At 47.0% G+C, this 23,225-nt stretch overlaps 1 protein-coding gene across 1 annotated transcript in view; it reads right to left on the reverse strand.

The window, feature by feature from the left end:
• SNX2 (sorting nexin 2) overlaps positions 1–23,225 on the reverse strand; it is a 93,900-nt gene that overhangs the window by 51,584 nt on the left and 19,091 nt on the right. Inside the window, exons 2-5 of the mRNA XM_075324935.1 lie at positions 15,446–15,563; positions 5,765–5,928; positions 2,678–2,744; positions 2,460–2,503 (exon numbers count right to left, since the gene is read on the reverse strand). Of these exons, the coding sequence (XP_075181050.1) occupies positions 2,460–2,503; positions 2,678–2,744; positions 5,765–5,928; positions 15,446–15,563 (393 nt within the window). The remainder of the gene's footprint in view (positions 1–2,459; positions 2,504–2,677; positions 2,745–5,764; positions 5,929–15,445; positions 15,564–23,225) is intronic.

Genomic DNA, 23,225 nt, shown 5'->3' on the forward strand with positions numbered 1-23,225 from the left:
GACCAATGATCTTTATTACACTGGTTTCCCTCTGGTACAGACTTTAAAGGGTATAGCAAGTTCCCAACTGCTGGGTGTTCGACCACTGGGACCCCCATCAATTCTGAGTACCAATGCTCGGAAGAGTCCCGTGTGAATGGAGTAGTGATCGATGCCGCTTCATTCATTCTTGTGGTATTATGGGAGTGCTGAAGTGGTCCTGTTAAAGGATGAAGCGTGATCCATTCAGACAAAAAAAAAAAAAACCTCTTCAGAGTCTCGGTTCTCAGAATCAGCGAGGGTCCCAGCTGTTGGACCACCAGCGATCCGAAAGATATTCCCCAACCCACTAACTGGGTATATGAGATAAGATCTGGAGGAGTTTGTAATGATTAATAACTCAGCTGTGCTGTATTCTCTACACAGAGGCTACACAATGAGGGCGTGTTCTCATCTCCCCTGTATGACACCTGCTGCTTAAGGCTATGTGCGCACTGGAAAATGGAATGTTCTCAAGAAAATTCCGCAGGTATTCAAAGATTACCACACCCGCGGTAAAAAAACGCGGCAAACCGCACCCGAAAACCGCATGCGGTTTCCCACGGTTTTACTGTGGTATTGTTCGCGGTATTGCCGCGTGTGGGTTGGGATGTGCTTTATTGCATTCAATGCAATAAAACACATTGAAAAAAAAAAAAAAGTCATTTCACTCTGAGATCGATAGATAAAGAATAGATAAAGAGACAGAAGAATAGATAGAGGGATAGATAGATAGATAGGATAGACAGATAGATAGAGGACAGACAGGGATAGATAGACAGATAGATAGATAGAGGACAGATCGCTGCATTTCCTACGGTCGGCAGTGAGTTCACATTACCGGCCGTGGGAAATGACCGGTAATTACCTCTGCTGTCTCGCTGCGAGGCTGCATTCATTCAGCGCTGTGACAGTGTCAGTCGCGGCTGGATGTAAGCAGCGCTGGACCTGTGGATTACGCCGGAGCTTTGTTTCGGGAGGGGTTAATAAAAGGGTTAACGAGGCTTGTTTGTTTTATTTAAAATAAAGGATTTTTCTGTGTGTTTTTTTCACTTTACTTACGGGTTGATCATGTCAGCTGTCACATAGACACTGCCATGATCAAGCCTGGAGTTAATGGCGGCGATCCGCCACCATTAACCCGTTGTATTACCCTGACCGCCACTGCTACACGGCGGCAGGAAGAGCCGGGGACACGCCGGTGCTGCCGCATAATGGATGTGACAGTCCCGGGACAGCTGCGGCTGATATTCTCGGCTGTGGGAGGTGGGAGTGAGGCGGGGGACATTAACCCTGCCCCTCGCCCTCCCCAGCCTGAGAATACCGGGCCGCCGCTGTGTGCTTACCTCGGCTGGACGGTAAATATACAGCGGAGCCCACGTTCTTTGTTTTCTATATTTCCATTTTCTTTCTATATGTGTTCTATGTCTGTGATCTGTGTGTGTGTTTACTCTCTGCTTTGCTTCCTCTTCCTGTAATGACATCACTTCCCTGCAAAACCGCAGACAAGCGATGTACATTACCAGAGGTAAACCGCGAAATACCGCAGGAAATAACGCAGGAAAACGCAGTGAACCGCACAGAATTTGCTGCCTGCGTTATTCCCTGCGGGATTTCACGATTACATTGGAGTCAATGGAGTGAAACCCCGCAGCGACGTGCGGAAAAGAATTGACATGCAATTGTTTTTGCTGCGGGAATCCCGCAGCAAAACATGCAGCTGTCAAATTCCGCCTAGTACGCACAGGATTTTTTTTTTCCCATAGGTTTTGCTGGTGATTCACTGCAGAGATGTTATGAACATTTTCTGCAGCGAAACATGCAGCAAATCCGAAAAAAATCCGCGGCAAAATCCGGTAAGTGCGCACAGGGCCTAAGATTGCTCAAACTCATACAGGGGAATAAGTACAAGTCTCTGGTATTACCCAGGGAATAACAGATTTGAACTTTAATTTGACAAGCTAATATTTCTGCAACTGAGAGAAATTAAGAAAAAAAAAAAATAACCGTGGTTTGATTCAGCTTCGCAGCCACTATTTTCATGATATGGCCAATTTAATGTGCTCAATTGTGTGAAAAGCCAACTTTAAGACCTTTCTGAGCTTTGCATCTTGGTTTTAGTACATGAATCAATGTAGAGCAACTTCTGTTAAACCATCCTTAATTAGACCAAATAAGTATCAGATACTGTTGATTAGATGTGAACAGAAAAGTATATACACCACTTTGATACAGTAGAGAACCTCCAGGTAGAAAGCCCAAAATTATTTACACAACATATAACATGGTTCCTTATGCTCCATTTTCTACCTCTGGGGCTTCGCAATACCACAATATATTGTATTTCTGTGCCAGCTGCTGGGCTGTCACCACTTCTGATATGTAGAAAGTATACTGTATACATACTCCAGTACGAACATAAAAATAAAGCTACAACTGACCTTTGTTGTCACTTTGTAGGCCATGTAAGCATTCATTCCATCACCTACAATAAAAATATAATCTGATTATTTGTCCCTGACATGGTGCAATGACGATAATAGTATGCAGCACTCACTAGCAGTTATGGTTCTGGTATATTACGCTCATACCTAAGAAGTTAATGAGATCCCTAAAGAATACAAAAAAAATGAAAGAAATCAGTAAAGTTAGTACTTACCAACTTTCTCAGGGTCGGAGACTCCTATTTCTATATCAAAGTAATCTCCATTTGATTCTTCCTCAATCTGAAAGTACAAATCAGTATGAGCATATACATTTAATTTGTAAAAGCAGATTATAAATTGACTATTAAAAAACAAAAGTACATACAGAAAATTACACATCAATAAACAGTTCAACAGTCGTTTCTGAAGTTTTATTATATTACTACTTTATAGTGCAGATACATGCCAGATTATCAGACTTCCTGAACCATCAGATGGAAGAATTACAATTTCATACAATTGATCCTGATTTAATCTGGGAGGAGGATTGTTTTACCATAAGAATAATAAAAAAAATGCTATGATATTGGTGACCTATGCTTATGATATTGATAACTTTTCCTATTAGCAGACCAAACGATGTAGGCTTACCGATCGGCGTTTGTATTGTGCTGCCGATTAGTCAATGTAAACAGAGCCTTAGTGCATAGCAATTTCTGCATGAGCATTGTGTGGAAAAAATTAATTTCTTGCAGATCGGCTCCATCTTCAGCTGGTGGCTGACTTTGCAAACGGGATCGAGCTTATCGAGGAGTTATCAAACTGCAGATAAGGCACAGGACAGAGGAGTCACAAAATGGAGCAAAGCTTTAGGCTATATGCGCACGCTGCCTCTGACCACAAAGATGCAGCGTTTTTATCTTGTGGTGACCACAAAGATGCAGCGTTTTTGGCCTGAAAAAAAACCGCAGGAGTCCTCCACCTGTCAGGCCTCTACTGAAGTGAGCCGCGGGATTAGTGCTGACGTCACTCAGGTGATGTGCGGTGACAGCTGAAGTCCCCGCTGAGCCCGCGCGGCTCATTTTACTTGCGGTCTGACCCTCACAGCGAGCAATCATGTTCTATGGCCGCTCTCTGTGATTGTCAGATGTAGCAAAGCTGGATGCATCATGGGACCTCGTGTGGATTATGTCGGACCTGGAGGGTTGTTTTAGGAGTTAAAGTGGTGGAAGAAGGGGTTTTTTTGTGTTTTATTTCAAATAAAGGATTTTTTGGATGATTGTGTTTATTTACTTTCACTTACAGCTTAGTGATGAAGGGGTGTCTCAAACGCCTGCCATCACTAAGCTAGGACTTCGTGGCAGCTATGGGCTGATGCCATTACCTCAGTATTACCCAGATTGCTACCGCACCAGGGCAATCAGGATGAGCCAGGACTGTCACATCTAATGGCTGTAGCAATTCCGGGCAGCTGCTGGCTGTGAGACTTTATCTTGGCTGGTTATCAAAATTGGGGGGGGAAACCACACATCGTTTTTCTTTAATTTACTGTACGATATAGACCCGCCCACCGGTGTCTGTGATTGGCTGTAGTCAGACAGCTGTCACTCAGTGTGGGGGTGAGTCTGCCTGAAACCAGTCACAGCCACCGGTGAGCAGGGAAGGACTGAATAGGTTATGAGCCTAATGAGCGGCCGGCTCTGGAAGATGAAAGAGCTGCCACGGCAGCAGTGTGACAGCCGCTTGGTGATCGGTGAGTATGAGGCGCTTGCTCCTACCCCATTGCACCCGATTCTGGTCCCCACAGACTACATGGGGAGCAGTATCTGACCAAATACCAGCGATAAATCCCCGCCGACCTGGAGTACAGTCCGAAAAATGCACCAAAACGCATGTAAAACAACAACTTGCATTTTTCATTGCAGTTTTCCACGCCTAATTGAATTCAATGGGTGAAAAACGCCAAAAGAATTGACATGCTGCATCTTTATGGTCACTACAAAGATGCAGCCAAATAAAAAAAAAAAAACTGCAATGTGCGCACAGCAAAAATGAAATCTCATGGACTTTCCTGGGGAAGGAAATTCATGCTGTTTTAAGACCAAAACTGCACCCAAAAAAAAAAAAACGCACCGTGCGCACATACACTTAAGGCTAAGGCCCAGTGCCCACGCTGTGTAGTTTTGACGCGTATTTTCAGAAATCTGCAGCAAAATCTGCATGTCCATTGTGAAGCCAGCAAAGTCTATGGGAATTCAGAAGTGCTGTGCCCACGTTGCTTATTGTTCCCTTGCGCATTTGGTGCAGAAAAAAAAATATCTGCACCAAATACGCAAGGGAAAAATACTTAACGTGGGCAACAGCACTTCTGAATTCTCATAGACTTTGCTGGCTTCACAATGGACATGCAGATTTTGCTGCAGATTTCTGAAAAAACGCGTCAAAACTACACAGCGTGGGCACTGGGCCTAACTCCCCTGCCCAGTCTTATACTCACTTGCCGCAGTCTTCATCTTTTCCCACTATCGCTCCAGTCTGTCTCCGGTGATTGGTGACAAGCCGGCTGCTCCAGTGTTTCATGGAGGTTGTTCTGGCTGAGACTTGCATTGGGAGCTTGTGACGTAACTTCTGACTTCCGGACAGTCAGAAGTTATGGGCACAAGATTGGGCAGAAAAGCGAAGCGGACGCAGGGCAAGTATTACACAGGGCACTAGCATTTATAAGCCTCAGTCCAGCACTGAACATAGGACTGCACTCTGATCATATCCATGCTCGGTCCGTTTTCCGCAGAATAACAGAATGGAGACATTTTATTCTCCATCTTTTCACAGTGTATGAAGATTCGCTCATCGGATCACACTATGCGGACACTCGCATCACACGCTGACCAGAGTCTCAATCGATCTGACTCTCTCAGATGACAGAATCTACGGTCGTGACACCCTGCACTTAAAATGAGGGAGATAATCCTTGTCCCCTGCTCTGAAGAGATCTATGACGCAGCCATATTCACTATGGTGGTGTGCTCCCTGCACTGCAGGCGGCAACATAGAAAAAATATTTAATCTCTGCAGCAAAGAATGTATAATATCTTCTTGCTCTGTTTGTAAGAAAAGCTTAATCTTGACAGAGCTGCTAATGTCCCTAAACTAGTTGTGTTGTATCTTGCATTGTATATCATGGATACAAGCTGCAGAGCCCAGTAGATCGCATGTAGGTATTGTTTCTTAGTCTCATCTGACTGAACAGCTCTATATATTATGCTGCGGTGGATGAATCCAGGAGAACAGGAATACATAATGCCAATGCCTGCCCTTACCTCATCCCGAGAACGATCATAAATAATGGGGGCAGAAATATTAATCGCTTCCATCCGTGGCGTAATGAGTGATGTGGGGGTAACGGGAGTGACGGCAGGACTGGGTTCTGACGAAAGGATAAGGTCCCTCTCAGGACTATCCAGGGAAACTTCATCTGTAGCCTCTACAAGGAAAAATAAGGCAAATAAATAATCTGTCCAGTTTTATAATCATCAATTACAAAAAACCCAAAACATTTAAAATCCCTCCATCCAGCACACATCCCTTATTTAAAGGGAACCTGTCATCAGAAATTTGGCTTTCAACCTAAATGTTTCCCCCTCTGCAGCTCGTGGGCTGCATTCTAGTAAGGTTTCTATACTTTTTGTGCCCCCTTTTAAACCAAAATAAATACTTAATAAAAACTGTACCTTTCGGTTTGAAAATCTTGTAAATTATCCATGGGGGCGGGCCGTGTGGCGTCCGTTGCTGTATCTTACGCCGTCCCCCATTCTCCAAATCATCCCTCAGGACGCCGCCCACTGCGCCCGAGGTCCCGTGCACGCCAGGACACCTGGTGACGTGGTCGCAGGCATGAGAGTATGGGCGGCGCGGTGATTGCATCTCCCATACTCTAACCAAGTTACTCGTTCAGCAGAGCAAGATTTCCCATAGGAAATCATTGCAATGCAGATAATTCGTTCCATAACTTGTTAAATGTCCCATCCTGGTCACACACACACACACACACACACACACACACACACACACACACACACCTTACCTTGTGTTCCATCGCCGGTCTCCTGGGACTTGCTGTTCTCAGGTGCGGGCTGTGTATCGGGTTACCATAACAACGAGGGAGGAACTTCCGCTCCCAGCGTGCTGACGTCAAAGGCAGAGCCGCTTGCCTCTGATTGGCCAGCACGCTGCCTTTGAGTAGTGGTGACAGGAAGTGCCTGCTTCGTCGCTATGTATGCCGATGCACAGTCTGAAGTAGAGCAGTGAACTACAGGACCCAGGAGGCCGGCGATGAAATGGAAGGTACACATATGCTCACCTTACCTTCCGTTCCACCGCCGGTCTCATGGTACTTGTAGTTCGCCGCGAGGCCGTCGCGATGTACCTGGGAACTACAAGAACCATGAGACCGGCGGTGGAACGGAAGGTAAGGTGAGCATAATACTGTATGTGTGTGCGTGCGTGTGTGTTTGTGTGGACTGCAAGTGCGGGTCAGAGCGCGGTGGATGTACGGAACCGGAAGTGTGTGCGGTGAGTATTTTGCTCGTACAGCAGAGCTTTCTCGTAAACCGGGTTACAAATTTACAGAAAGCTTTGCTTGTTAAGCGAAATTCTCGTTAAGCGAGGTACCACTGTAATAATGTAGAAGGTTCTCCTTCCCCAATATCCGGGGACAGCTTACACCTCTGTATTTCCCTATGCACCAAAGCATCCAGAGTGGAAGATGTCAGTAATATACAGCCAATTACTCGCTGAAATGGTAAGTATGGGGGGGAAGGGGGGGGTAGCCATTTAACCCCTTAGATGCCACATCTGTCATCCTAGCAAAATCGCCCACCCAGGAGAAATGAGTGACATTTGAAATCAGACTATTTTGTGATGTCGGTTGCAATATTGCAGTATGAGTAACCATCTCCAATTAAAAAAAAAAAATTAAAAATGATCAGGGTACCATTAGAATTTTCGAAGTAAGGATGGATACTGAGAAATGGTTATCAAACCTAGATCTCACTTGTGATCTAAAAATAAGAAATACAACTGCGGTCACTCCTGCCTCAGCTTCAAAAAAAATAGGAAATGCATTAAAGGGAATCTGTAAGCAGGTTTTTGCCATGTATGCTGCAAGGGTTAACAGAAAATTCAGGGCTGCCTGTTTTGTCAAGATCCCAACTGTTTTTCTATGTTTCTTTAAGCAGCAAGACACAAGCAAGACGTATTGCTCAGACTACAAAGTCACGGCCACCCCCCTGCTGCGATTGACACCTCACTGTCACTGCTCAATCTCTAGTGAGAGCCTGGTGTGGGCGGGACAGGACTCGCAGCTCTGCTAGATGGCTAAATGTAAACATTCTGATTGTGTAAGAACCAATGCACGCACTAATCTAAGTAATATATCAATGGATTCAGGATGTCTTTACCTACATCACACTGCTTTAAGATGAGGTAGCAAAAACCTGGTGACAGATTCCCTTTAAAGAGAAAAGGGAACCCAAGAAAAGCATGACGGGTAGAGTTGATAAAATCACTTTTCTTTGTTGCAGATCTAGCAGTTCTCTGATTGTTGAGCTCTGTATAACCCCACCCACACCACTAACAGCTTTCTAATTGACACTTTGCATAGGCAGAAAGCTGCCAGTTGGAGTTTGGGAAGGGGTTATACAGAGCTCATGAATATGGAGGACTACACTGTGTGCAGAATTATTAGGCAAACGAGTATTTTGATCACATGATACTTCTTATACACGTCATCCTACTCCAAGCTGTATAGTCTTGAGAGCCAACTACCAATTAAGTAAATGAGGTGATGTGCATCTCTGTAATGAGGAGGGGTGCGGTGTAATTACATCAACACCCTATACACCGCGTGCAGAATTATTAGGCAACTTCCTTTCCTTTGCCAAAATGGTTCAGAAGAGATTTGATAGGCTCTGAAAAGTCCAACGTTGAGAGATGTCTTGCAGAGGGATGCATCAGTCTTGAAATTGCCAATCATTTGAAGCGTGATCACCGAACCACCAAGTGTTTCATGGCAAATAGCCAACAGGGTCGCAAGAAGCATGTTGGGCAAAAAAGACGCAAAATAACTACCGATGAATTGAGAAAAATAAAGCGTGAAGCTGCCAAGATGCCATTTGCCACCAGTTTGGCCAGAGCTGCAACATTACTGGAGTATCAAAAAGCACAAGGTGTGCCATACTCAGGGACATGGCCAAGGTAAGGAAGGCTGAAAAACGACCACCTTTGAACAAGAAACATAAGATAAAATGTCAAGACTGGGCCAAGAAATATCTTAAGAATGATTTTTCAAAGGTTTTATGGACTGATTAAATAAGAGTGACTCTTGATGGGTCAAATGGATGGGCCAGAGGATGATCAGTAAAAGGGCAGAGAGCTCCACTACGACTCAGACGCCAGGAAGGTGGAGGTGGGCTACTGGTATGGGCTGGTATCATCAAAGATGAATTTGTGGGACCTTTTCGGGTTGAGGATGGAGTGAAGCTCAACTCCTAGACCTACTCCCAGTTTCTGGAAGACAACTTCTTCAAGCAGTGGTACAGGAAAAAGTCGGTATCATTCAAGAAAAACATGATTTTCATGCAGGACAATGCTCCATCACATGCATCCAACTACTCCACAGCGTGGCTGGCCAGTAAAGGTCTAAAAGATGAAAAAATAATGACATGGCCCCCTTGTTCACCTGATCTGAACCCCATAGAGAACCTGAGGTCCCTCATAAAATGTAAAATCTACAGGGAGGGAAAACAGTGCACCTCCCGAAACAGTATCTGGGAGGCTGTGGTGGCTGTTGCACGCAATGTTGATCGTAAACAGATCAAGCAACTGACAGAATCTATGGATGGTAGGCTGTTGAGTGTCATCAGAAAGAAAGGTGGCTATATTAGTCACTAATTTTTTTGGGTTTTGTTTATGCATGTCAGAAATGTTTATTTCTATATTTTGTGCAGTTATATTGGTTTACCTGGTGAAAATAAACAAGTGAGATGGGAATATATTTGGTTTTTATTAAGTTGCCTAATAATTCTGCACAGTAATAGTTACCTGCACAAACAGATATCCTCCCAAGATACCCAAATCTAAACCACCACTCCAACTTCCAAAAATATTAAGCTTTGATATTTATGAGTCTTTTGGGTTGATAGAAAACATAGTTGATCAATAATATAAAAAAATCCTCTACAATACAACTTGCCTAATAAATCTGCACACGGTGTACATCGCAGCAGGTTTAAAAAGTCCTATAGTGATAATATGCTGCTGATAGAACAGTGATTTTATCAAAACTACAGCAAGCAGCCCAGTAAGTGATATATCTGGCATCAGGGTCTCTGTCTATGTATTAGGCTACTCTCAAATTAGGTGCCAAAAACCTAGTGGCATTCCTTTTACTAGTAACTCCTCACTCATGCTGTTTCGCAGCACGCAGTAAATGAGGATGTGGCTTTGCCCCACCCTCTCTATGCCCTGTACACACACTGATACACATTATCATATCCTTCTCTGTAGCATAGGGTGGCTCATTCGGCCTTTCAGGTCACTAATTCACCCTCTCAGGCATGCGATATGAGGAACGAGTACAATCATGTTTACAGACGTTCTCGATCTTCAGAGATAAAGTGGCTGTATGAAACTGCCCGAGCGGATAATACCAGAGCCAGAACAATTATGACTAGACAAATCAAGGGTTTTGTTTCTTCGCTTGTTCACTTTTCAGAAAGCAAATATACAGTCAATTGCATTACCGAAACATTCAGTCCTAAATTCAAGCCTGGCAACTCACAAAGAACAAAGATACAGCGTATAATAGGGCACAGCGGTCAATATAGGATTACAGATTGCTCAGAGCCCAGTGACCGGACGTTTCACAGATCCAGCCTTCAAGTGCTGCCCTTTGGTATACAAGTAAAAGTGTAACCTCCTGTTTAACCAGTAATCTCCAAAAATTACTATGTAACCAAGAGTGAAGTAGCGTCCACCAAAGAGCACGGCATTAACCTGAAGAAGTAGATTCAGTAACGATATTAGGAAATTCCTTAAAGGAGACGCACAACTGTGGTCACTCCTACCTCAGCTCTGCTCCAACAGGAAAGTGATGGATTAGGATTATCCAGAGGAATATGCTACAAATAGAAGTGCGTCCTACTGCTTGGACCTCTCGGGAATGGGGCGCCTGGTGCGCACCACCGGGAATGGGGGGGGGGGGGGGCGGGCTTTGTGTGCACCACCGAGAAGAGCACACAACCCACTTATCTGCAGGACGTAAGACCCCGAATACAGCGTGCTAACCCCTCAACTCGGTCGCCATAATAATGAATAATAATCTGACCATTAGCGGTCACCCCTCTAGTGATTGCAGTGTGCAACTGGAGACCGCATTGAGATAGATGCAAGTCCCAGTGGTGGATATACAATAGATGTCAAAAGGTAGGACAACCCTTTTAAGAAAATACAAAGCATCTACACAAGTCTTTGGTAAAGTAAAGTGAGAAATCCATGTATGCTCCCATTGCATGACCATTAGTGATGAGCGCGCACCACCATGCTCAGTACCGAGCAGTTGGATGCTCGGATGAGCAGGACTCGTTTACAAAGTATAATGAAATTCAAAGGAGAACTCTTCCAGAAAAATTCTTGAGTTCGCCATTGACTTCCATTATACTCTGGTACTCGAGTCGTGCCCATCTGCTCGTTACGAGTACAGAGCATGGTCATACTCGCTCATCACTAATAACTATTAAAGGGCACTGGCGCTCGTTGCAGCAGCCTCTTCACTGCAATGCCTGGCAAGGTCTGTCTGGTACTGTTGCGAGGTACACAAGTTGAAAGCAGTGGAGTTGTAATGCCAGGCAACATGGCATAGATGTGCGTGTAGGAAGAACAGTAATGGGACTCTACATTGAGCACCACCTACTCTTCAACTGCTTGATAGTGGGGGTACCTTCTGTTTGCAGGTCGTCCTTACATGACAGCACCACCGGAGGTTGCTCCCCTATCCTCTATAGGGACAGGAAACACGCAAGAGGTTAAAAGCCCCTCCCATCCCCCACCTACTCAGTGTTTTTCCTGTCCCTACACAGGACAGGGGCATGCAAGAGGACGCGCAGCTTACCGGATCCAGGGAGAGGGGGGCACAGGCCTCCTGTTCCCAGTTCAAGCGGATCCTCCTGCGGCTGAAACCGATGCACTGGTCCCTCAGCCACGCTGGTATGAGCGGGAGCTCCCAGCTTGGGCCGTATCTACCACCACGGGAGCTCTGGGTCCCCTGCGACAGCGTGCGGTGAGTTCCGGATACAAACACCCGCACGGCACGTCATTCTCCTTCCGGGTCCACGTCACTTCCGGAAGCGGCAGCGTGCAAGGGAGATTTGAACGTTGCAGCGGCAGGGTCGGACCAGGGATGCCGAGGAGACGGTATAGTATAAAGAGGGGGGGGGTGGATCCGGGTGATCTGTGATTTCTATGCGGTTTTACGGCTATGGATGTTATTACCCGGCCTGACGCCCCCCGGGGTCTCCTCTAGTCCACGTAAGTCACTTCCTGATTGCCTCACTGGATTCTCAGCTGTGTGTCCACTGGCTTTATCCTCCCTTATGTCTATTTTAGGGCAGGGACATCTCACCTGTGCCGACGCAAAAGAGGTCGGCCGGCCTGAAGGTGCCCTCTAAGTCACGGCGTTGCCTGGTCTGCCATGTGAAACTGGCAGACTCTTATGTTAAAGACCTATGCCCTGCCTGTATTTCCACCATAGTGACTGAGGAACAGTGTTCCCTTCTGGCACAGATGAGAGGCATGATTCGGGAGGAGGTTCAGGCTTCCGTGGCTTCCCTGACCTCTTCCTCCGCCTCCCAAGGGAAACTTAAAAAGCCACGATGGGAGTTGGACTTCTCTTCCGACGAGGAGGGCTCTTGCTCATTTTCATCCTGAGGACGACGGCGACCGCTCTTCGTCTCCCACAATAGACCGGAAGAGATATGTCTTCAATTCCGGGGATTCGGATATGCTACTTAAAATGGTCAGGAGCACTATGCAGGTGGATGAGCCTGAGGAAGTCGCATCAGTGCAAGATAAAATGTTTACAGGACTTCGGTCTCGCCGCTCTAGGGTTTTCCCGGTGAATTCCCAGCTGAAAGAGGATTCTGGAGGAATGGGAGAACACTGAGCGTGGTCTCTTCATCCCTCGAGACTTTAAATCCCATCTCCCCTATGATCCTGAGGATGTAGCCTTGTGGGACACAGTGCCTAGGATAGATGTCCCTATAGTCAAGATTGCTAAAAAGACCTCGATTCCTTTTGAGGGTTCCTCTGGGCTTAAAGATGCAGTGGACCGCAAGGCCGACGCATTGCTGAAAAAGTCCTGGGAAGCATCCGCCGCTACTATTAAAACCAATATTGCAGCCACATCGGTCGCCAGATCAATGGGCTTCTGGCTCAATGATTTGGAGGACCACCTTAGGCAAGGTACTCCTACTAAAAGCATCATCGAGGCATTACCGCTGTTGAAGAATGCTACTGCTTTCTTGGCTGATGCATAGGCCGAATCGGTTAGATTCGCAGCCAAGAACAGCGTTCTCTCTAACACGGCCAGAAGGTCCCTCTGGCTCAGATCTTGGTCGGGTGACCTTGCGTCTAAGCAAAAGTGGTGTCAACAGCTACCCTCAATCAAGAAATTGTTCTTCCATGCTTTTGCGCCACTCCTGCCACGCCTAAAGAACAGGAGCTTAGTTCCTTGGATGTGCGCAGCGTATTGTTGGCCTATCTGGAGGCAACTAAGAGCTGGAGATTGGACAACTGTCTGTTCATTCAATTTGGGTCCTAACAAGGGCAAGAAGGCTTCCAAGGCTACCCTGGCTAGATGGGTTAAGGCCTTGATCTAATCAGCCTATTCTGGGGTGGGGCGGGACCCTCCCTCTTCCCTTAGGGCCCATTCTACCTGGGCTATGGCCACTTCTTGGGCCTCTGTGGCAGGTGCCACCTTAGCGCAGGTCTGTGATGCGGCTACTTTGTCTAGTCCCAGTACCTTCTGTAAACACTACAGGCTAGATCTGTCGACTTCCGATCGTTTAGCCTTTGGTAGAAAAGTACTTCAGGCAGTCGACCCCCCCCCCTAATCAGATTCCTTTGGTACTCTCCGGTGGTGCTGTCATGTAAGGACGACCTGGAAAATAAGAATTAGACCTACCAGTAATGATGTTTCCAGGAGTCCGTCATGACAGCACCCTTATATCCCTCCCTTTACCCGTTTTCTATTGTACTGCTTCTTGTTTTACGCAGTCTTGTTCTAATAAAATGGTGTTATACCCATCCTGTGGTGGTAATTGGAAAGTCACTGAGTAGGTGGGGGATGGGAGGGGCTGTCAACCTCTTGCGTGTTTCCTGTCCCTATAGAGCAGGGGTCTCAAACTCGGCCGGGTGTACGGGCCGCACACAAAAAATAATTTGAGGGGCCGCATTTTTTTCAGGACAAAGTGACATTGTTAGTGGTACCATTTTTTTCTTTCTATACACCCTTGGATCACTGTTTTTGAACATTTTTCATTTGTCTATTATAACAAATGTGTACTTTTTTTGTATGTGTGTATAATATATATTATAAAACACTTTTATTTACATTTTTTCCCCCTCTTTGTAAGTAATACAGTTTTACAATAAGCACCGCATAGTAATTTTGGCCAACATCTTGTAGTAATGTGCCCCTCCTGTTCCCCATTCTGTAAAAATGTGCGCAACCTTGTCCCCTTGTAGCAATGTCCCCATGCAGGTCCTCTTCTTGCATTAATGTTCCCCCATGCAGCTCCCCTTGTATTAATATGCCTCCATGCAGCTCCCCTTCTTGTAGTAATGTGCCCCATGCAGGACTCCTCCTTGTAGTAATGTGTCCTCATTCAGGTCCCCTTCTTATAATATTGTGCCCCATGCAGGTCCCCTTCTTGTGGTAATGTGCTTTATGCAGGACTCCTTGTGGTAATGTGCCCATCCTGGTCCCACCTTGTAGCAATGTGCCCCATGCAGGACCCCTTCTTGTGGTAATGTACCCTCATTCAGGTCCCATTCTTGTGGTAATGTGCCCCATATGCAGGTCCCCTTCTTGTGGTAATGTGCCCCATATGCAGGTCCCCTTCTTATAATAATGTGCCCCATATGCAGGTCCCCTTCTTATAATAATGTGCCTCATGCAGGTCCCCTTCTTATAATAATGTGCCCCATGCAGGTCCCCTTCTTGTGGTAATGTGCCCCATATGCAGATCCCCTTCTTGTGGTAATGTGCTTCATGCAGGTCCCCTTCTTGTGGTAATGTGCCCCATGCATGTCCCCACACGTACACACACCCTGTGCAGCCTCAGCCAGCAACAGAATCACACACACACACACACACACACACACAAACACACACAAACATTCTGCTCACCTATCCTCCGTCGGCAGCACGCAGGCACGTGGACCCGGTAATGATCACAGCTGCTGTCACCGCTGATCTTTCTGCCGGCGCGTGCAGAGCAGTTCTCACTGCACAACAGCCACTGGCCAATCACAGGCAAGCATCTGAGGTCATATGCAGCAGGTGCTTGCCTCTGATTGGCAGGCGGCTGTTATTGCGTTCTGCAGCGAGAACTTCACTGTGCGCGGCAAAGGCAAAACTGTAAACTGAAGTAAATAGCTGGCGGCTGCGGCCCCTTGCACCGGTCGCCATCTTTACCGGGTCCACGGGCCAGCGGGCCGCAAGAAGCCACCTGAAGGGCCGCATGCGGCCCGCGTGTTTGAGACCCCTGCTATAGAGGATAGGGGAGCAACCTCCGGTGGTGCCGTCATGACGGACTCCTGGAAACATCATCATTACCAGTAGGTCTAATTCTTATTTTTTTCACACCATGAAACCATCACACATTGATGGCATTTTCCAACAAGTAGGATCACTCTTCTTGAGAAATAAATGAGAAATTTACCAGCAAAAAGATCTTCCCGGTCATCAGTCAGAATAACTTCCGTTTGTTTGGGGCCATTAGAGTTTGTACTGATATCTTCTGCAGGAAGACTGGCGGGCTCGGGAGAGGACGGGCTCGACTGGAAAAGAAGAAGAAGAAAAAAAAGTTAAGACGTTTCATTCCACAGGTCTGACGGTGACTATAAAAGAGCTGACTCCAGGTTTTCATAGTAAAATGCATAACGGAAATAGCTTTAGGTGTAAGCACTTTCCATTTCCTAAACCTGGAAACAAACAATAAGTAAGGAAACGCTACATCGCAGGTTATCAGGTCAAAGTCCTCACACCGGCTAAAAACAAGGCAACCCCCGTACCGCAAAACCGGAAGATCCAAGCCCGGCATCTGACAAAGCTGGAGCTGAACGGATAGAAGCAAGAATAATCATTCTCAAAGTAAAGGAAAAAACAACAGATAATCCAGCATCTAGAGGATCTTCAGATAATCAACTTCACTCAAACCATATTAAAACGCACATGTAGCCCCTGTTATAATAAAGGGAAAGTAAGAACACGTCAGCCAGAGGGGCATTTATGCAGGCCTCGCTCCACCACTGCAACGTCACAAAGCAACATATGGGCAAACACTGCACTTACTCAAGTATGCGCCTTTGTTGCCATTTTTAAAATGTCCTGGGGATTTGTTTTCCAAAGTAGGGTGAAAGTTCTTGGGAGGGCGGGGGTGGCCCAAAGAATTCTCTAACATTTAGGCAAGAAATTGGGATGAATTCTAACAAAATTCTGTTCCAGGCTCGCCCAAAATGTAATAAATAATAAATTTAACAGCTCCCTTAAGCGTGCTCCACAGTTTCTACAGATTGGAATGGGTTAACACGCTGCATATTAGCTGTTTTGTTTATGGATCAAAGTTGGAGCATATCCAAAAGACAAGAGAAGGAAAGCTTTTGGCAGAGTCAGTTCCCAATTTGCTTTACTCAGTTTCACTATAGGAGACAAACCAAGTCACAAACACGTCCTCACTGTACTTTTGTGTTTGAGTCATATTTAAGACATAATATATATAAAATCACACACAAACACACACACATAGACTTAAAAATTAAACAAAAAAAAAAAACAACTAAACATGTGAATAGCAGCATAGAACATGTGCCGTATTTTCCGACGTATGAAACGACTGGGCATATAAGACGACCACCAACTTTTCCAGTTAAAATATAGAGTTTGGGATATATCATATATATTCGAGTAAAAGCCAACCCGAGTAATGTGCCCACTGTTTAGTAATGTTCCCTGCTGTAATGTCCCATTCTTTAGTAACATCCCCATTGTTTAGTAATGTCCTCCTGCTGGTTCCCCCCTTGTCCCCTATTATGCTGTAGTTTACACACAATAAAAGATACTCACCTCTCCTCTGTTCCCGCGGTGCCTCCAGCTGTTTCTTGCAGTCCGCAGGCACACAGACCCCTCCATGATAGCGTTCGATGCACGGAGCGGCCACTGCTGGATGTCATCATGACTTTAATGCAGTTGAATGCTTTACAGCGCCACAAAGCATTCAGCTTAAGTAAAGCCATGATGACATCTAGCAGCGGCTGCTCCGTGCATCGAACGCTATCACGGAGGGGTCTGTATGTCTGCGGACTGCAAGAAACAGCTGGAGGCACCGCGGGAACAGAGGAGAGGTGAGAATATTTTTTTATTTTGTGTAAAGCCATGACGACACCCGGCGTTTAAGACAACCGCCGACTTTTGAGAAGATTTTCAGGGGTTAAAAAGTAGTGTTATAAACCGGAAAATACAGTACCTATTAAAGCCCATCTGTGAGACCCAAGGATAGAAAACATGGTCTGAATGAGGCATAAGCAGCATATAGCCTCCCCTAGAAAACAAAAACCCTCAAAGCAGATCTGTCACCTGACTATGCCATCAAAAGGGTAGCAAAAGCAGAGGGACAAGGTGACTAGCCCATTCGCTAAAATGGCAAGAAAAACCATTGTGTCAGATAGTTAAAATGTGCCTTTGAGGGTATGAGCCTGTATTAGATGGGAGCACTGCTCCTTCTCACCAATACCTGCCGGCTCGTTTTCCCCCTTTCGAGAGATTCTCATTACCATTTATTGGCAGTCATGTAATAATCCAGGGATTTCCAAAAGTTTCTGCTAGTACACAACTTTATAATGCGAAAATCATCTGCCCTCGGCTATTAAGAGCACAAGTCAAATGTGGTCCCGGGGCGTGAATATTTAATTATCAATTAAAAAACGAGCAGCTTTCCAAATCACACTCGATTACGGCACAATGTTGCAGTGTTAATGAGCGCGGTCTGCTATTCTGTGGTGTCTCGGAACGGCGGTAAATGGAGGAACATCATAACAGCAGGTTATCCTATATGTGAAGAATTTGTGTAGTGTGTGTGTCGTCTGTCTTACTGAATATGATGCAGTTTACACGTCCAGACTGCAGTGTAGTGGAGGTCGAGCCGTCCAGGGTTTACTGCCCAGTGCCGTCCTGTTCAGCAGGCTCCAAATTACACAGCAATTTTTAATTGGGGGGGGGGGGGGGGGGGGCAAACAAAAACACTGCATTACAGTAACAAAAATCTCATACCCAGGGTGTTTTTTCCACCTTGTGATTGTTAAAAAAAATGCAGCATGTTATTCAGAGATTTCACGGAAAGTTCCCCCAATGAGATCAAATAGCTTTGCATAAAAAAAAAAAAAAAAAAGACAAACCCCCCCCCCCCAAAACCCTGTAAAAAATAAATTTGAAAAAAAAAACAAAATTTCTGCTGTAGTTTTCTGGCCAAAGCCTGCATATTTCATACAAAAATATAAATCAAACAACCCACGGGTGAATATTCCCTTACTGAAGAAAGTGGGGTGATAATTCTAGCGCAATGGGATTTTAATCGGAAAAAACCTAATTGTGAGACACGGATGCTGCACACCTTGCGGGGTTGTGTGACCACAACAACACTAGTTAAAGGGAATCTATCAGCAGGTTTTTGCCACCTCATCTGAGAGCAGCATGATGCAAAGAGGTCCTGAACCCAACCATGCATCACTGAGCTTACTGGGTGCAGCTGTTCTGATAAGAGCTGAGAAAGCTGCACCGGCCCACACAAGGATCTCTGTACAGTGTGTCCACCCATATCCTGTCCACCGCCATTAACTTGAGAACGGCGGCAGCTCAAGTTAATGGCAGTGGACAGGATATGTGTGGACACTGTATACAAAGTCTATAGACCATCAAATGCTAATCAAAGCAGGGCGTGTGTCAGACTAGCTGACCTCTAACTGAACTAATTAGGCAATGATAAATCTCCCGAAGCTAAAATAAACGTTATAGGCAAATAGCACAGTGTGATCTGAGGGGCATCGCTGAAATCTGTGTTAACCCCTGTAGCATGCTGTCTTCAGATTACACAGCAAACACCTGCTCACAGATTCCCTTTAAAGGGGTTATTCGGCTTATTTTGCCCTTTTCTTGTCATTACACTATTGGGCTACATTGGTGCAGGTAAGTAGATAGTAACTCCTTACCTGCCCTGTCAGCCCCTCTCCCCTGCCTCAGAGCGGTCATGTTACTGCTCCTGCCGTGATTTTGCTGCTTCCTGTGATGTCACGACAACAGGGTAGGAGCTTATGGTCGCCTGGTCCATGGGCATCACAGGCAATGTCATGTAGCCGCCCTGCTGGGCAGGTACAGTGTGCCGAATCCAAGCCCCCCTTTCCCCTGCACCCTCCAACACATCCCATAGTGCAGGGGTCTCGCTGCCTGTACGCTGCATGCAGCCCCCATGCTGCTGGCGGCCGCAGGCTAATGGCCCCCTTGCTGAATGTTGCCTGTGGTGTGGCCGTGCAGTCAGCGCTGTATATCAGATGACTGATTCCCGGGCGCTGCGCAGATGGGAGCGCTGTATACAGCTATGAGCAGCCGCCGGACAATCAGAGGCCAGCAGCAGAACATTGCAGTAGCGTATACAGAGCTCGGCTCTACAGAGTGCCCGGGAATCCGTCATCTGATATAAAGTGCTGTCACCTGCGGCTCCTGATGCGGCTTGTGGTGTGCAGGCCCCTTTCTGATCGTGGCCTCTGCAGGGGGTTGTGCAGTCAGCGCTTTATAACAGGTGACAGATTCCCGGGGGCTCTGCAGAGCCAAGCTCTATATACAGCTATGATCAGCCGCTGGCCAATCAGAGGTCAGCAGCAGATCACTGGAGTAGCTGTATACAGAGTGCGTCCCTGCACTGCGCCAGGAAATCAGTCATCTGATATAAAGCGCTGTCAGCAGTGGCCCCTGCACCGGCAGCGATCAGCAAGGAGGGGGCTGCGGCCGCAAGAGGCAGGAAACAGGGCACCAAGGGATCGAGGACAGGTGAGAAGGATGTGTGTGTGAAGAATGGCAGACTAGGGGGCAATTCTACAAGACAGAGCATTGCTACAAGAGGAGGAGCCCAAGGGGACATTACTACAGGATGGGCACAAAGAAAGGGGACATTACTATATTATGGGGGAAGGGAAGGGCACATTACTATATTATATGTGAGGTGATTGTGCTGTTAGATGAGAGAAGCAGGATCACTGCTCTGTACTACCAATGATTGGAGATCCAGAGCAGTGATATCTCATCTGTGCAGCACAATCACCTCACATCCCCCGCACATATAATAGAGTAATGTGCCCATCTTTGCTAGAGCGATGAGAGGTCAGTGCTGGGGAGAATACTGATAGCCAATGAGTGTGCAGGGGGCGGGGCTGGATACTGAGGCCGAGTGGTGCGAGCTCTGACTCAGGTTTAGCACAGGAAGTTATCATGTTTGCTGGAGCTGAATGTAAACAAAGAGCTGCAGAGAATAGAGGGATAATTCAAGAGGAACAAAAGTTAGAAAATAAAAAAAAAAAAATAAAAATGTAGGGGTGTTTTATATAACAATACAGCACAGAAACTGCAAAAAATGTTTTCAGCTAGTGTTGAACTCCTTTAAGCCTTTTAAAAGAAATTTCTTCAGGTTCTCCAGAACAAGTTTCTTAAACTTCAAAACGCATTGAGAATAAAACCACTTCCCGATACCACACATTGGACTTTTCACTATGGATATGAAACCGGCCGTGCAGATAAGGCTACTTTCACAGATCCGGTTTGAGCACTGCGGCTCAATCCGGCTGTGAAACCTATGCAACGGATGCGGCGAAAACACCGCATCCTTTGCATAAGTTTTTACATGCTGCCCGTCCGTTTTTTTCCGGTTGCGGCACGCTACTGAGCATGCGCAGTGGAAAAAACCGCATGCGGCCGCCGCATGTGGTTTTTGCCGCATTGCGCCGCATCCGGCGTCCATAGGCATGCATTGAAAAATGCGCCGCAGTGGCCGAATGCGGTTTTTTTGCCAGAGCAAAAAACGTGCCAGGGAACGTGCCATCCGGCCGCCGCATCGGTTAAATCTGCCGCATGCGGCAAAAACCAGACTGAACGCAAGCCCATGCGGCGCCAATGCAAGTCAATGCTAGAAAAAAACGAAACCGGCAGCAAAAAAAAAAAAAAAAAAAAAAAATAAGAATTATTCTTACCGATAATTCGGTTTCTAGGACCTTCCACGACAGCATAGGAGGTTGTCTCTCCACGCCCTAATTGGGACAGGAAGTTCAAGAGGTTTAAAAAGGACCCTCCCACCTCCCACAGCCAGTGTCTTACAAAGAATCCATAGCATATGAGAAGTACCACACATTCAGGAATATATGAATACAAAGGGGAGGGAATTACCTGCTGTCGTGGAAGGTCCTAGAAACCGAATTATCGGTAAGAATAATTCTTATTTCTCTAGTCCCTTTCACGACAGCATAGGAGGAATACCAAAGAATTGATACCTAGGGGGGGGACCACAGCCTGCAGGACCCTCCTGCCAAAGGCCAAATCCCTGTTGGAATCCAGATCCAACCGATAATGCTTCGTGAAAGTATGGAGCGAAGACCACGTAGCCGCCTTGCAGATCTGCTCAGGGGAGGCCCCTGCCCGTTCAGCCCAGGAGACAGAGGTAGCCCTGGTGGAGTGCGCCGTGAATCCAGTAGGTGGAGAGAGATGCTGAGCGAGGTAGGCATCTCTAATTGCCCGTACAATCCAGTTGGCGACGGTACTCTTAGCCACCTTCTTACCCTTATTGCGGCCAAAGGGCTGGATGACCAGGTTAGAATCAAGACGCCAAGAAGCAGTAACCGCCAGGTAGTGCAACACGATCCGACGGACATCCAAAGAATGAAACACTTCCTCACCCGGAGTCCGAGGATTCTGACAGAAGGAAGGCAGGACGATGGACTGAACGGTGAAAATCCGAAACCACCTTGGGAAGGAAGGAAGGAAGGGTCCAGCTGAAAAACAATGCTGTCATCTCTGATGGTCAGGTAAGGTTCCCTAAAAGACAAAGCTTGAAGTTCTCCGACTCTGCGAGCAGACGTAATAGCCACAAGAAAAGCAGTTTTGTGAGAAAGAGAACGAATGTTACAAGAGCACAGAGGTTCAAACGGTGACTGAGATAGTCCGGTAAGGACCACATTGAGATCCCAGCGAGGCGTCAGGACCCTCTGCCGTGGACAGAGTCTACCAGCGGACACAAAGAACCGACGGATCCAACGATGATCTGCCAGAGCCGTGTCAAAGACAGCACTGAGGGCGGACACCTGAACCTTCAGGGTGCTAGGCCGAAGGCCTAAGTCCAATCCACTCTGGAGGAAGTCCAGAATCTGCGCAATATTAGGCCGAAGGGGGTCAGGAGGCCGAGAACCACACCAGGAGGAAAATCTCTTCCAGATTTTGTTGTAAATACTATTAGTCACAGGTTTACGGTTCTTCTGTAGGGTAGCCACAACTATGTCAGAAAGCCCTTGGGCCTTCAGTGCCCGGGCCTCAGAAGCCAGGCAGCCAAGTTGAGTTTCTGGGGAGCCGGATGGAAAATCGGACCCTGTGACAGTAAGCTGGGGTCCGAACCTAAGAGGACTGGGCCGTCGATTCCGAGCGTCAAGACCAGGCTGTACCAACTCCTCCGGGGCCACAGCGGGGCTACCAGTATAGTTGGGACCCCCTCGTCTCTGATCTTCCTCAGGGCCCTTGCGAGAAGAGGAAGAGGGGGGAATGCGTAAGCGAGGCGAAAGGACCACCTGTGGCAGAAAGCGTCTACCCCTAACGCCCCGTCCCGTGGGTTCAGGGAGAAATATGTTGCGACCTTGCGATTCCCTGCCGAAGCAAAGAGGTCCACCTCTGGAGCACCCCACCTTGCCACCAGAGAGCAGAACACCGCCTGATCCAGACTCCATTCCCCCGGATGAACATCCCGACGACTCAGGAAATCCGCCTGAAGATTTAGTGAGCCCTTCAGATGGACCGCAGAGAGGGAGAGCAGAGATTGTTCCGCCCATTGAAAGATTCGGGAGGACACTGACTTCAGGGCGCCTGAGCGTGTACTGCCCTGATGGCGGAGATGAGCCACTGTTGTGATATTGTCTGAATACACCAGGACGTGAGAGTCCCGGACGAGGTCCTGAGCCGCAAGGAGGGCTTCCCTGACTGCCCTGAGCTCCCGGTAGTTGGAGGATTGGGAGCTGACGTAAGGACTCCAGACCCCTTGAAATGGGGAGTTTGCCACCATTGCCCCCCATCCTCGTAGGCTGGCATCTGTGGTCAGAGTAACTAGGGGTGTCTGAGTCCAGGCAACCCCCACCTGCAGGTTGGCGGGACGCAGCCACCAGAGAAGGGATGAGGAGACGGACCCCGAGAGGCGAAACCGTCTG

The sequence above is a fragment of the Anomaloglossus baeobatrachus genome, chromosome 1 (genome assembly GCF_048569485.1).
Source record: "Anomaloglossus baeobatrachus isolate aAnoBae1 chromosome 1, aAnoBae1.hap1, whole genome shotgun sequence".
Lineage (NCBI taxonomy): Eukaryota > Metazoa > Chordata > Amphibia > Anura > Aromobatidae > Anomaloglossus > Anomaloglossus baeobatrachus.